This window comes from Podarcis muralis, chromosome W, assembly GCF_964188315.1.
Source record: "Podarcis muralis chromosome W, rPodMur119.hap1.1, whole genome shotgun sequence".
NCBI lineage: Eukaryota > Metazoa > Chordata > Lepidosauria > Squamata > Lacertidae > Podarcis > Podarcis muralis.
Genome location: NC_135674.1, coordinates 525,822 through 538,321, shown reverse-complemented (window position 1 = coordinate 538,321; position 12,500 = coordinate 525,822). Strand labels below are relative to the sequence as shown.

Genomic DNA, 12,500 nt, shown 5'->3' with positions numbered 1-12,500 from the left:
CTGGTAGCTGAGGATGATGGGAGTTGGAGTCGCAAAGCCCACGGCATCATGGGAGTTGGAGTCCTGTTAGCTAAGGATCATGGGAGTTGGAGCCCATCAAATGCATTGGGCCAGTCAGCAAAGGATCATGGGAGTTGGAGTCCCAGAACCCCGCTGCATCATGGGAGTTGGAGTCCTGGTAGCTGAGGGTCATGGGAGTTGGAGTCCTAAAACTAATCGGGTTTATAAGCGAAGGATCATGGGAGTTGGAGTCCTGTTAGCTAAGGAACATGGGAGTTGGAGTCCCAAAGCCCACTGCATCATGGGAGTTGGAGTCCTGTTAGCTATGGATCATGGGCTCCCATTAGTTAAGGATCATGGGAGTTGGAGTCCCAAAAGGAATCAGGCCTGGTAGCTGAGGATCATGGGAGTTGGAGTCCAAAAACCCCACTGGCTCATGGGAGTTGGAGTCCAAAAAATCCACTGGGCCAGTTAGCAAAGGATCATGGGAGCTGGAGTCCTAAAACTAATCGGGTTTAGAAGCTAAGGATCATGGGAGTTGGAGTCCTAAAACCCCACTGCATCATGGGAGTTGGAATCCTGTTAGCTGAGGATCATGGGAGTTGGAGTCCCAAAAGGAATCAGGCCTGGTAGCTGAGGATCATGGGAGTTGGAGCCCATCAAATCCATTGGGCCAGTTAGCAAAGGATCATGGGAGCTGGAGTCCTAAAACTAATCGGGTTTAGAAGCTAAGGATCATGGGAGTTGGAGTCCCAAAACCTCACTGGCTCATGGGAATTGTAGTGCCAACATCCACTGGATCATGGGAGTTGGAGTCCCAAAAGGAATCAGGCTTGTTAGCAAAGGATCATGGGATTTGGAGTCCCAAAGCCCACTGGCTCATGGGAATTGTAGTCCAAAAATCCACTGGGCCTGTTAGCAAAGGATCATGGGAGTTGGAGTCCTAAAACTAATCGGGTTTATAAGTTAAGGATGATGGGAGTTGGAGTCCCAAAAGGAATCAGGCCTGGTAGCTGAGGATCATGGGAGTTGGAGTCCATAAAATCCACTGGGCCAGTTAGCAAAGGATCATGGGAGTTGGAGTCCCAAAGCGCACTGCATCATGGGAGTTGGAGTCCTGGTAGCTGAGGGTCATGGGAGTTGGAGCCCATCAAATCCATTGGGCCTCCTAGCAAAGGATCATGGGAGTTGGAGTCCCAAAACTGACTACTCCTATTTCTTAAGGCTCAGGATCATGGGAGTTGGAGTCCCAAAAGGAATCAGGCCTGTTAGCTAAGGATCATGGGAGTTGGAGTCCCCAAAGCTGGTCCCACTTTCGTCTTCCCTGCAGCGTTTCAAAGGATCATGGGAGTTGGAGTCCTGTTAGCTAAGGATGATGGGAGCTGGAGTCCCAAAACTAACTGCTACCCTTAGCTAAGGATCATGGGAGTTGGAGTCGCAAAGCCCACTGGCTCATGGGAATTGTAGTCCGAAAATCCACTAGGCCAGTTAGCAAAGGATCATGGGAGTTGGAGTCCTGTTAGCGAAGGATCATGGGAGTTGGAGTCCATCAAATCCATTGGGCCAGTCAGCAAAGGATCGTGGGAGTTGTAGTCCCCAAACCCCACTGGCTCATGGGAATTGTAGTCCCAAACCCACTCCCCTTCTTAGCAAAGCATCATGGGAGTTGTAGTTCCTTCTGGGAGTTATAGTTCCACAACCCCACTGTCTCTTGGGAATTGTAGTCCGAAAACCTACTAGCTCATGGGAATTGTAGTCCCAAAACCCACCCGCTCATGGGAATTGTAGTATCAAAACCCACTAGCTCATGGGAAGTGTAGTCCCAAAACCCACTCCCCCTCTTATCTAAGCCTCATGGGAATTATAGTTTCCTAACCCACTGACCCTCTTAGCTAAGGATCATGGGAGTTGTAGTCCCCAAACCCACTCCCCCTCTTAGCTAAGCATCATGGGAGTTATAGTTCCTTCTGGGAGTTATAGTTCCCTCTGGGAGTTATAGTTCCCTAACCCACTGCCTTCTGGGAATTGTCGTCCCAAAACCCACCCGCTCATGGGAATTGTAGCATCAAAACCCACTAGCTCATGGGAAGTGTAGTCCCAAAACCCACCCGCTCATGGGAATTGTAGTCCCAAAACCCACGTTCTCCTGGGAGTTATAGTTCCCAAACCCCACTGGCTCATGGGAAGTGTAGTTCCCCAACCCACTGCCTCCTGGGAACTGTAGCCCCCCAACCCACTCCCCTTCTTAGCCAAGCCTCATGGGAACTATAGTTTCCTCTGGGAATTCTAGTTTCCTTTTTTTTCTCCCCCCCCAGCGCTACACGTCCCGGACAAGGAGCGCCAGGCGCTGGCCGAGCGCCTCCTCCGATTGGCCTGCGCCGCGCCCGCTCTCCTCCCCGCCCTGGCCGGCCCCGAGTTCCAGAAACTGGCGCAGTCCCTCGTCGACAGCGGCGCCCGGCACGGCGCCTACCCCGTCGCCGACGCCCTCGGGAACCTTAGCGCCCTGGCGCTCCAGCAACTGCCCCGCATGTACAACCAGGCCAAGGTCAAGGTCACCTGCGCCCTGGGCGCCGCGCGCGGCATCGGCGTCACCTGCCACGCGCACCCGGCCGGCGGCCATGTTTTGGCGGCGCACCGCGTCGAAACCGGGCGCCTGCGCAGCTACGTCCTGGCCGTGCGCCCGCCCGGCGCCCCGGAACCCGTCCCGCTTTGGGTCCAGAACGTTTTGTCGGAGTTCGTGGCGCCCGAGACCCGGGCCGCCTACGTGAGCGACAGCGCGGCGGCGGCGCCCGGTCTGGGGAAAGCCGGCTTGGCGCTCCGCTGCGCCGGCTGCGCCCTCAACGCCGCCGTGGCCGGCGTCCTCAGCCAGCGGGCGCTCCAGGCGCGCGGCATGCCGGAGGTGGCGGAGCTGTTGGCAACCTGCGTCGACCTGCTTGGGAGTCGTAGCGCCGGAGCGGCGGAGGAACGGCGGGAAGGGGGCAACCCCGGGAGTTGCAGCGCGGCGCCCGGGAGTCGGAGCGCAGGAGCGGCGCCCTCTTGGGATTCGCACCGGGAAGGTGGCAACCCCGGGAGTTATAGCGCGGCGCCGACGCCGCCATGTTGGGACTCGCCGGCCGACGCCTTGCTAGCGGCGCACGAGTGGCAGGAACGTGGCAACCTCGGGAGTCGTAGCGGCGCAACGCCGGCCGGGAGTTATAGCGCGGCGACGCATGAAGCCGGCGCCAAGCTTGGGAGTTGCGGCGGCGGAGCGGCGGAACATGGCAACCCCGGGAGTCGTAGCGCCGCCACGGCGGAACGTGGCAACCTCGGGAGTCGTAGCGCCGGGAGTTATAGCGCAGACGCCAAGCTCTGTAGCGGAGGAGCGGCGGAACGTGGCAACCCCGGGAGCCTGGCCGGGAGTTGTAGCGCCGGAGCAACGGCGGGCGCCAACCTCAACTGGGCGCTGCTGGGAAACTTGGCGGCCTTACTGGCGCCCATTAAGCAGGCCGTCGCCGAACTGGGCGCCGAGGGGCGCCCGACGCTGCAGCTGGTGTTGCCAACTTACCTGCGGCTGGAGAAGCTCTTCACCGCCAAGGCGGGCGACGCCGGGCCGCTCAGCAAGCTCTGCCATCTTTTCCTGGAGGCCCTGAAGGAGAACTTCAAGCTGCACCCGGCGCACCGGGCGGCCATGTTGCTGGACCCGCGCCAGAAGCTGCGCCCGGCGCCAACTTACCAGCACGAGGAGATCGTCGCCAGCCTCTGCCAGCTGATGGAGCTGGCCGACGAGCCCGAACTCGAACCCGGCGCCGCCAAGAAAGCGCGGGTCTCGGGAGACGTAGCGCCGCCGGGCGCCGAGGAAGCGGAGGTCTACGCCTACCTGAGGGAGGCCCACGCGGCGGCGCCAACTGATCTGCTGCAGTACTGGGCCGGCGCCTCCTCGCACCCGCGGCTGGCCAGGCTGGCGCTGTGGTTGCTGGCGGTGCCGGCGGTCGGCGCCCGGTTTGGGGGCGGCGGCTTGTGCGAAGAGGCGCTGGGGGTGAGGCGAGGGCGGGTTCTGGGGGCGGAGGAGGCCAATAAGCTGCTGTTTCTGAGGGCCAACATGGCGTGAGGTGGGAGACGTAGCGCCGGGTTGCGGGTTCGAATGGGGTGTGAGGGTGGGAGATGTAGCGTGGCGCCAGGTTGCAGGTTCAAGTGTGGGTGGGAAACGTAGTGTGGCGCCAGGTTGCGGGTTTGAATGGTGTGAGAGGGTGGGAAACGTAGCACGGCGCCGGGTTGCGGGTTCGAATGGGGAGAGGGTTCGAATGGGGATGGAAGGTTGCGGGTTCAAATGGAGGTGGGAGTTGTAGCGCGGCGCCAGGCTGCAGGTTCAAATGGGAGTGGAAGGTTGTGGGTTCGAATGCAGTGGGAAAGGTAGCGTGGCGCCAGGTTGCAGGTTCAAGTGTGGGTGGGAAACGTAGTGTGGCGCCGGGTTGCGGATTCGAATGGGGAGTGAGAAGGTGGGAGTTGTAGCGTGGCGCCAGGTTGTGGGTTCGAATGGAGAGTGAGAGGGTGCGGAACGTAGCACGGCGCCGGGTTGCGGGTTCGAATGGAGCAGGAAAGGGTTGCGGGTTCAAATGTGGAGAGGGCGGGAAACGTAGCGCAGCGCCAGGTTGGAATGGGGCTGGAAAGGGTTGTGGGTGCAAGTGTGTGAGAGGGTTGGAGACGTAGCGCGGCGCCGGGTTGCGGGTTCCTGAAGGCGAACATGGCGTGAATTGGGAAACGTAGCGCCGGGTTGCGGGTTCGAATGGGGATGGAAAGGGTTGTGGGTGCGAATGGGGAGTGAAAAGGCGGGAAACGTAGCGCGGCGCCGGATTGCAGGTTTGAATGGGGATGTAGAGGGTGGGAAACATAGCACAGCGCCGGGTTGCGGGTTCGAATGGGGGTGGAAGGTTGCGGGTTTGAATGGGGTGGGAAAGGTAGCATGGCGCCAGGCTGCGGGTTCAGATGTAGGTGGGAAACATAGCGTGGCGCCCACCTCCACCGGGCGCCGCTGGGAAACTGAGCGCCGTTACTGGTGCCCATTAAGCCAGACGTCTCCGAACTGGACGAGCCCAAACTCAAACCCGGCGCCGCCAAGAAAGCGCGCGTCTTGGGAGACGTAGCGCCGCCGGGCGCCGAGGAAGCAGAGGTCTACGCCTATCTGAGGGAGGCCCACACGGCGGCGCCAACTGATCTGCTGCAGTACTGGGCCGGCGCCTCCTCGCACCCGCGCCTGGCCAGGCTGCTGTTTCTGAGGGCGAATATGGCGTGAGGTGGGAAACGTAGCGCCGGGTTGCGGGTTTGAGAGTGAGAGGGTTGCAGGTTCGAATGGGGAGTGAGGGTGGGAAACGTAGCGTGGCGCCGGGTTGCGGGTTCCTGAAGGCGAACATGGCGTGAAGTGGGAAACGTAGCGCCGGGTTGCGGGTTCGAATGGGGTGGGAAAGGTAGCACAGCGCCAGGTTGCGGGTTCAGGTGCCAGGTTGCGGGTTTGAATGGGGATGGAAGGTTGTGGGTTCGAATGGGAGTGGGAAACGTAGCACGGCGGTGGGTGGTGGGTTCGAATGGGGTGGGAAAGGTCGTGTGGTGCCAGGTTGCGGGTTCGAATGAGGTGTAAGAGTGTGGGAAACGTAGCGTCACGCCAGGATGCGGGTTCGAATGGGGCTGGAAAGGGTTGTGGGTTTGAATGGGGAGTGAGGGTGGGAAATGTAGCGCCAGGTTGTGGGTTCGAAGGGTGGGAAATGTAGCACGGCGCCAGGTTGCGGGTGCGAATGGGGCTGGAAAGGTTGGGAAACGTAGCGCTGCGCCGGGTTTGAATGGGGCTGGAAAGCGTGGGTTCGAATAGGGAGTGAGAGGGTGGGAAACGTAGCGTGGCGCCGGGTTGTGAGTTCGAATGTGGTGTGAGAGGGCGGGAAACGTAGCGCCAGGTTGCGGGTTCGAATGGGGTGTGAGAGGGTTGTGGGTTCGAAGGGGACTGGAAAGGGTTGTGGGTTCGAATGGGGAGTGAGAGGTTGGGAAATGTAGCGCGGTGCCAGGTTGCGGGTTCGAATGGGGATGGAAGGTTGCAGGTTTGAATGGAGGAGGGAGTCGTAGCGCGGCGCCGGGTTGCGGGTTTGAATGGGGATGGAAGGTTGTGGGTTCGAATGGGAGTGGGAAACGTAGCACGGCGGTGGGTGGTGGGTTCGAATGGGGTGGGAAACGTAGCACAGTGCCGGGTTGCGGGTTCGAATGGGGATGGAAGGTTGCAGGTTTGAATGGAGGAGGGAGTCGTAGCGCGGCGCCGGGTTGCGGGTTTGAATGGGGATGGAAAGAGTTGTGGGTGCGAATGGGGAGTGAGTGTGGGAAACGTAGCGCGGTGCCGGGTTGCGGGTTCGAATGGGAGTGGGAAAGGTAGCACAGCGCCAGGTTGCGGGTTCGAATAGAGCTGGTAAGGGTTGTGGGTTCGAATGGGGATTGAGAGGGCAGGAAACGTAGCGCGGCGCCAGGTTCAAATGGGGTGTGAGAGGGTTGCGGGTTCGAATGTGGTGTGAGAGGGTGGGAAACGTAGCACGGCGCCAGGTTCAAATGGGGTGTGAGAGGGTTGCGGGTTCAAATGGGGAGTGAGAGGGTGGGAAACATAGCACAGCGCCGGGTTGCGGGTTCAAATGGGGATGGAAGGTTGCGGGTTCGAATGGGCAGAGCCTGGGAAAACGTAGTGCAGCGCTGGGCTGCGGGGTCAAGTGTGGGTGGGAAACGTAGCGTGGCGTCAGGTTGCGGGTGCGAATGGGGCTGGAAAGGTTGGGAAACGTAGCGCTGCGCCGGGTTTGAATGGGGCTGGAAAGCGTGGGTTCGAATAGGGAGTGAGAGGTTGGGAAACGTAGCGCAGCGCCGGGTTGCGGGTTTGAATGGGGATGGAAGGTTGCGGGTTCGAATGGGCAGAGCCTGGGAAAACGTAGTGCAGCGCTGGGCTGCGGGGTCAAGTGTGGGTGGGAAACGTAGCGTGGCGTCAGGTTGCGGGTTCGAATGGGGATGGGAAAGGTTGCGGGTTCGAATGAGGTGTAAGAGTGTGGGAAACGTAGCGTCGCGCCAGGATGCGGGTTCGAATGGGACTGGAAAGGGTTGTGGGTTCGAATGGGGATGCAGAGGTTGGGAAACGTAGCGCGGCGCCTGGTCTGGGCTGTATATAAGTGTATAGAGGGAATGGGGAGGGAGGGAGGAGATGAATTGGGGTTGAATTCGAATCCGGGGCCGAACTTGAACTCCGATCCGAACTGGGACCGGAATGGGGAGGGAGGGAGGGAGGAGATGAATTGGGGTTGAACTCGAATTCAGAACCGAACTTGAACTCGAACTCGGGGCTGGAGCGGAACGGGGAGCTGAAGCAGAATTGAGTTCGGACTCGAACTCAGACTGAACTGGAACTCAGGACCGAAAGGGAACTGGGACCCGAATTGGGGGTTCAACTCAGGGCTGAACTGGAGTTGAGTTCAGCTCTGAGTTCAGCTCTGAGTTGTGGTTCGGTTTGAGTTCTGTTTCGGCCCCGAGTTGGAGTTCAGGTCTGAGTTCGGGTTTGAATTGTAGTTCGGCTCTGAGTTCAGGTCCGAGTTGAACTGGCAGCTGAACCCGAACTCTGAACTTGAACTGAAACTTCGAACTTGGGGCCGAACTAGAATTCAGACCTGAACTCGGGGCCGAATTTGAACTCGGACCTGAACTGGGGGCCAAATTCAAACCCAAACTGGCAGCTGAACCCAAACTCTGAACTTGAACTGAAACTTCGAACTTGGGGCCGAACTAGAATTCAGACCTGAACTCGGGGCCGAACTCGGAGCCAAATTCAAACCCAAACTGGCAGCTGAACCCGAACTCTGAACTTGAACTGAAACTTCGAACTTGGGGCCGAACTAGAATTCAGACCTGAACTCGGGTCCAAACTGGGACCTGAACTGGGGGCCAAATTCAAACCCAAACTGGAGCTGAACCCGAACTCTGAACTTGAACTGAAACTTTGAACTCGGGGCCGAACTAGAATTCAGACCTGAACTCGGGGCCGAATTTGAACTGGGACCTGAACTCGGGGCCAAATTCAAACCCAAACTGGCAGCTGAACCCAAACTCGAACTCTGAACTTGAACTCAGGGCCTGAACTCGAACCCGGGGCTGAAATTGGGGCCGGATTCGACCTTGAACTCGAACTCTGAACTCGGGGCCGAACTGCGACCCGAACTCACGGCCGAACTAGAATTCAGACCTGAACTCGGGGCCGAATTTGAACTCAGACCCGAACTGGGACCCGAACTCACGGCCGAACTAGAATTCAGACCTGAACTCTGGTCCGAATTTGAACTCAAACCTGAACTGGGATTTGAACTCGGGGCCGAACTAGAATTCAGACCTGAACTCGGGGCCAAATTTGAACTCAGACCTGAACTGGGGGCCAAATTCAAACCCAAACTAGCAGCTGAACTCTGAACTTGAACTCAGGGCCTGAACTGGGGGCCAAATTCAAACCCAAACTAGCAGCTGAATTCAAACTCTGAACTTGAACTCAGGGCCTGAACTCGAACCCGGGGCTGAAATTGGGGCTGGATTCGACCTCAAACTTGAACTTTGAACTCTGAACTCGAGGCCAAACTGGGACCTGAACTCGGGTCCGAACTAGAATTCAGACGTGAACTCTGGTCCACATTTGAACTCAGACCTGAACTCGGGGCCAAATTCAAACCCAAACCCAAACTGGCAGCTGAATTCGAACTCTGAACTTGAACTCAGGGCCTGAACTCGAACCCAGGGCTGAAATTGGGGCCGGATTCGAACTTGAACTCTGAACTCGGGTCTGAACTGGGACCTGAACTCGGGTCTGAATTTGAACTCAGACCTGAACTGGGGGCCAAATTGAAACCCAAACTGGCAGCTGAACTTGAACTCCGAACTTGAACTCGAACTCTGAACTTGGGGCTGAACTGGGACCTGAACTCTGGTCCGAATTTGAACTAACACCTGAACTCGGGGCCGAATTTGAACTCAGACCTGAACTCGGGGCCAAATTTGAACTCAGTCCTGAACTCGGGGCCAAATTCAATCCCAAACCCTAACTGGCAGCTGAATTCGAACTCTGAACTTGAACTCAGGGCCTGAACTCGAACCCGGGGCTGAAATTGGGGCCGGATTTGAACTTGAACTTCGAACTCTGAACTCAGACCCGAACTGGGACCTGAACTCGGGGCCAAATTCAAACCCAAACTGGCAGCAGAGCCCAAACTCGAACTCTGAACTTGAACTGGAACTTTGAACTCGAGTTCCTCCTGGTAGCTTGGCCCCGCCCCACTTCCTGTCTCGGGGAGCAGGAAGGGGCGGAGCTTCCTTGGCTCCGCTTCCTGTCAACATTGAACTATCGGCGATGAACTTTTGGACTACAATTCCCATCCTGACTCGCCATGGGCCCTGTTAGCGAAGGATCATGGGAGTTGGAGTCCATAAAATCCATTGGGCCAGTTAGCAAAGGATCATGGGAGTTGGAGCCCTATTAGCTAAGGATCATGGGAGTTGGAGTCCCAAAGCCCCATTGGCTCATGGGAGTTGTAGTACCAACATCCACTGGATCATGGGAGTTGGAGTCCCCAAAGGAATCAGTCCTGTTAGCAAAGGATCATGGGAGTTGGAGTCCCAAAATTAAGTGCTCTTAGCTAAGGATCATGGGAGTTGGAGTCCCAAAATCCACTGGCCCTGTTAGCAAAGGATCATGGGAGTTGGAGTCCTAAAACCCACTGCATCATGGGAGTTGGAGCCCTATTAGCTAAGGATCATGGGAGTTGGAGTCCTCAAAGCAATCAGCCCTGTTAGCAAAGGATCATGGGAGTTGGAGTCCCAAAGCCCCACTGGCTCATGGGAGTTTTAGTACCAACATCCACTGGATCATGGGAGTTGGAGTCCCTAAAGCAATCAGCCCGTTAGCTAAGGATCATGGGAGTTGGAGTCCCAAAAGGAATCAGCCCTGTTAGCAAAGGATCATGGGAGTTGGAGTCCCCAAAGCCCAGTGGCTCATGGGAATTGTAGTGCCAACATCCACTGGATCATGGGAGTTGGAGTCCCCAAAGCGATCAGCCCTGTTAGCTAAGGATCATGGGAGTTGGAGTCCCAAAACCCAGTGGCTCATGGGAATGGTAGTACCAACATCCAGTGGATCATGGGAGTTGGAGTCCCAAAATTAAGTGCTCTTAGCTAAGGATCATGGGGTTTTGAGTCACAAAGCCCAGTGGCTCATGGGAATTGTAGTACCAACATCCACTGGGTCATGGGAGTTGGAGTCCTGTTAGCTAAGGATCATGGGAGTTGGAGTCCTAAAATTGACTGCTCCCATTAGCAAAGGATCATGGGAGTTGGAGTCCCAAAGCCCAGTGGCTCATGGGAATTGGAGTCCCAAAACCAACCAGCCCTGTTAGCAAAGGATCATGGGAGTTGGAGTCTGAAAGCCCACTGGCTCATGGGAGTTGGAGTCCTAAAATTGTCTGCTCCCGTTAGCAAAGGATCATGGGAGTTGGAGTCCCAAAGCCAAGTGGCTCATGGGAATTGTAGTGCCAACATCAACCGGATCATGGGAGTTGGAGTCCCAAAGCCCAGTGGCTCATGGGAATTGTAATACCAACATCCACTGGGTCATAGAGTCCCCAAAGCGATCAGCCCTGTTAGCTAAGGATCATGGGAGTTGGAGTCCTAAAATTGACTGCTCCCATTAGCAAAGGATCATGGGATTTGGAGTCCCAAAACATCCAGTCCTGTTAGCTAAGGATCATGGGAGTTGGAGTCCGAAAGCCTACAGGATCATGGGAGTTGGAGTCCTAAAATTGACTGCTCCCATTAGCAAAGGATCATGGGAATTGTAGTCCCCAAACCCGGTGGCCCTATTAACTAAGGATCGTTGGAGTCCCAAAAGCCCAGTGGCTCATGGGAATTGTAGTACCATCATCCACTGGATCATGGGAGTTGGAGTCCCAAAACATCCAGCCCTGTTAGCAAAGGATCATGGGAGTTGGAGTCCCAAAGCCCACTGGCTCATGGGAATTGTAGTGCCAACATCCACTGGATCATGGGAGTTGGAGTCCCCAAAGTAATCAGCCCTGTTAGCAAAGGATCATGGGAGTTGGAGTCCTAAAACCCCACTGGCTCATGGGAGTTGGAGTCCTAAAATTGACTGCTCCCGTTAGCAAAGGATCATGGGAGTTGGAGTCCCAAAGCCCCATTGGCTCATGGGAGTTGTAGTGCCAACATCCACTGGATCATGGGAGTTGGAGTCCCCAAAGCGATCAGCCCTGTTAGCTAAGGATTATGGGAGTTGGAGTCCTAAAATTGACTGCTCCCGTTAGCAAAGGATCATGGGAGTTGGAGTCCCCAAACCAACCATCCCTGTTAGCTAAGGATCATGGGAGTTGGAGTCCATAAAATTCATTGGGCCAATTAGCAAAGGATCATGGGAGTTGGAGTCCGAAAGCCCACTGGCTCATGGGAATTGTAGTGCCAACATCCACTGGGTCATGGGAGTTGGAGTCCTGTTAGCTAAGGATCATGGGAGTTGGAGTCCAAAAATCCACTGGGCCTGTTAGCTAAGGATCATGGGAGTTGGAGTCCGAAAGCCCACTGGCTCATGGGAATTGTAGTACCAACATCCACTGGATCATGGGAGTTCGCGTCCCCAAAGCGATCAGCCCTGTTAGCTAAGGATCATGGGAGTTGGAGTCCTAAAATTGACTGCTCCCATTAGCAAAGGATCATGGGAGTTGGAGTCCCAAAGCCCAGTGGCTCATGGGAATTGTAGTACCGACATCCACTGGATCATGGGAGTTGGTGTCCCCAAATTACGTGCTCTTAGCTAAGGATCATGGGATTTTGAGTCACAAAGCCCACTCGCTCATGGGAGTTGGAGTCCCAAAACATCCAGCCCTGTTGGCAAAGGATCGTGGGAGCTGGAGTCCCAAAACCAACCAGCCCTGTTAGCAAAGGATCATGGGAGTCGGAGTCCCAATGCCCACTGGCTCATGGGAATTGTAGTCCAAAGATCCACTGGGCCTCTTAGCTAAGGATCATGGGAGTTGGAGTCCCGAAACCTCATTGGCTCATGGGATTTGTAGTCCCAAAGCATCCAGCCCTGTTAGCTAAGACTCATGGGAGTTGGAGTCCCAAAACTAACTGCTCCCGTTAGCTAAGGCTCATGGGAGTTGGAGTCGCAAAACCCCACTGGCTCATGGGAATTGTAGTCCCAAAACACCCAGATAATTCAGATAATAATTTTGGGAGAAATGGGAATGAACCAAATTCAAGGGCGGATTATTCCCAGATTATTATTATTATTATTATTATTATTCAGTAATAATGATAAGGAATAAAAAAATAATAAAATGGCCGTCCTGAGTGTGAATTTTCTGTTTTTACCCCGAAAAATAATTAAAATAATAAAATAATAAATAAGAAAATGGCCGCCCTGAGTGCAAATTTCTGTTCCTATGCTGAAAAAGAATAAAATGATTAAAATA

The 12,500-nt window shown here is 55.7% G+C and overlaps 1 protein-coding gene across 9 annotated transcripts in view; it reads left to right on the top strand.

Moving 5' to 3' along the window:
- LOC144324901 (zinc finger protein 618-like) overlaps window positions 1-5,951 on the top strand; it is a 65,842-nt gene extending 59,891 nt beyond the window's left edge. For 6 of the 9 annotated variants that reach the window (XM_077922961.1, XM_077922965.1, XM_077922964.1 and 3 more), the window contains one exon: window positions 2,316-5,511. In XM_077922961.1, the coding sequence (XP_077779087.1) occupies window positions 2,316-4,087 (1,772 nt within the window). In that variant the 3' untranslated portion in view covers window positions 4,088-5,511. Of the gene's footprint in view, window positions 1-2,315; window positions 5,517-5,587 lie in introns of those variants that run through there. The other 3 variants (XR_013391502.1, XM_077922967.1, XM_077922962.1) reach the window with 3 other exon arrangements.
- The last annotated feature ends 6,549 nt before the right edge of the window (window positions 5,952-12,500 follow it).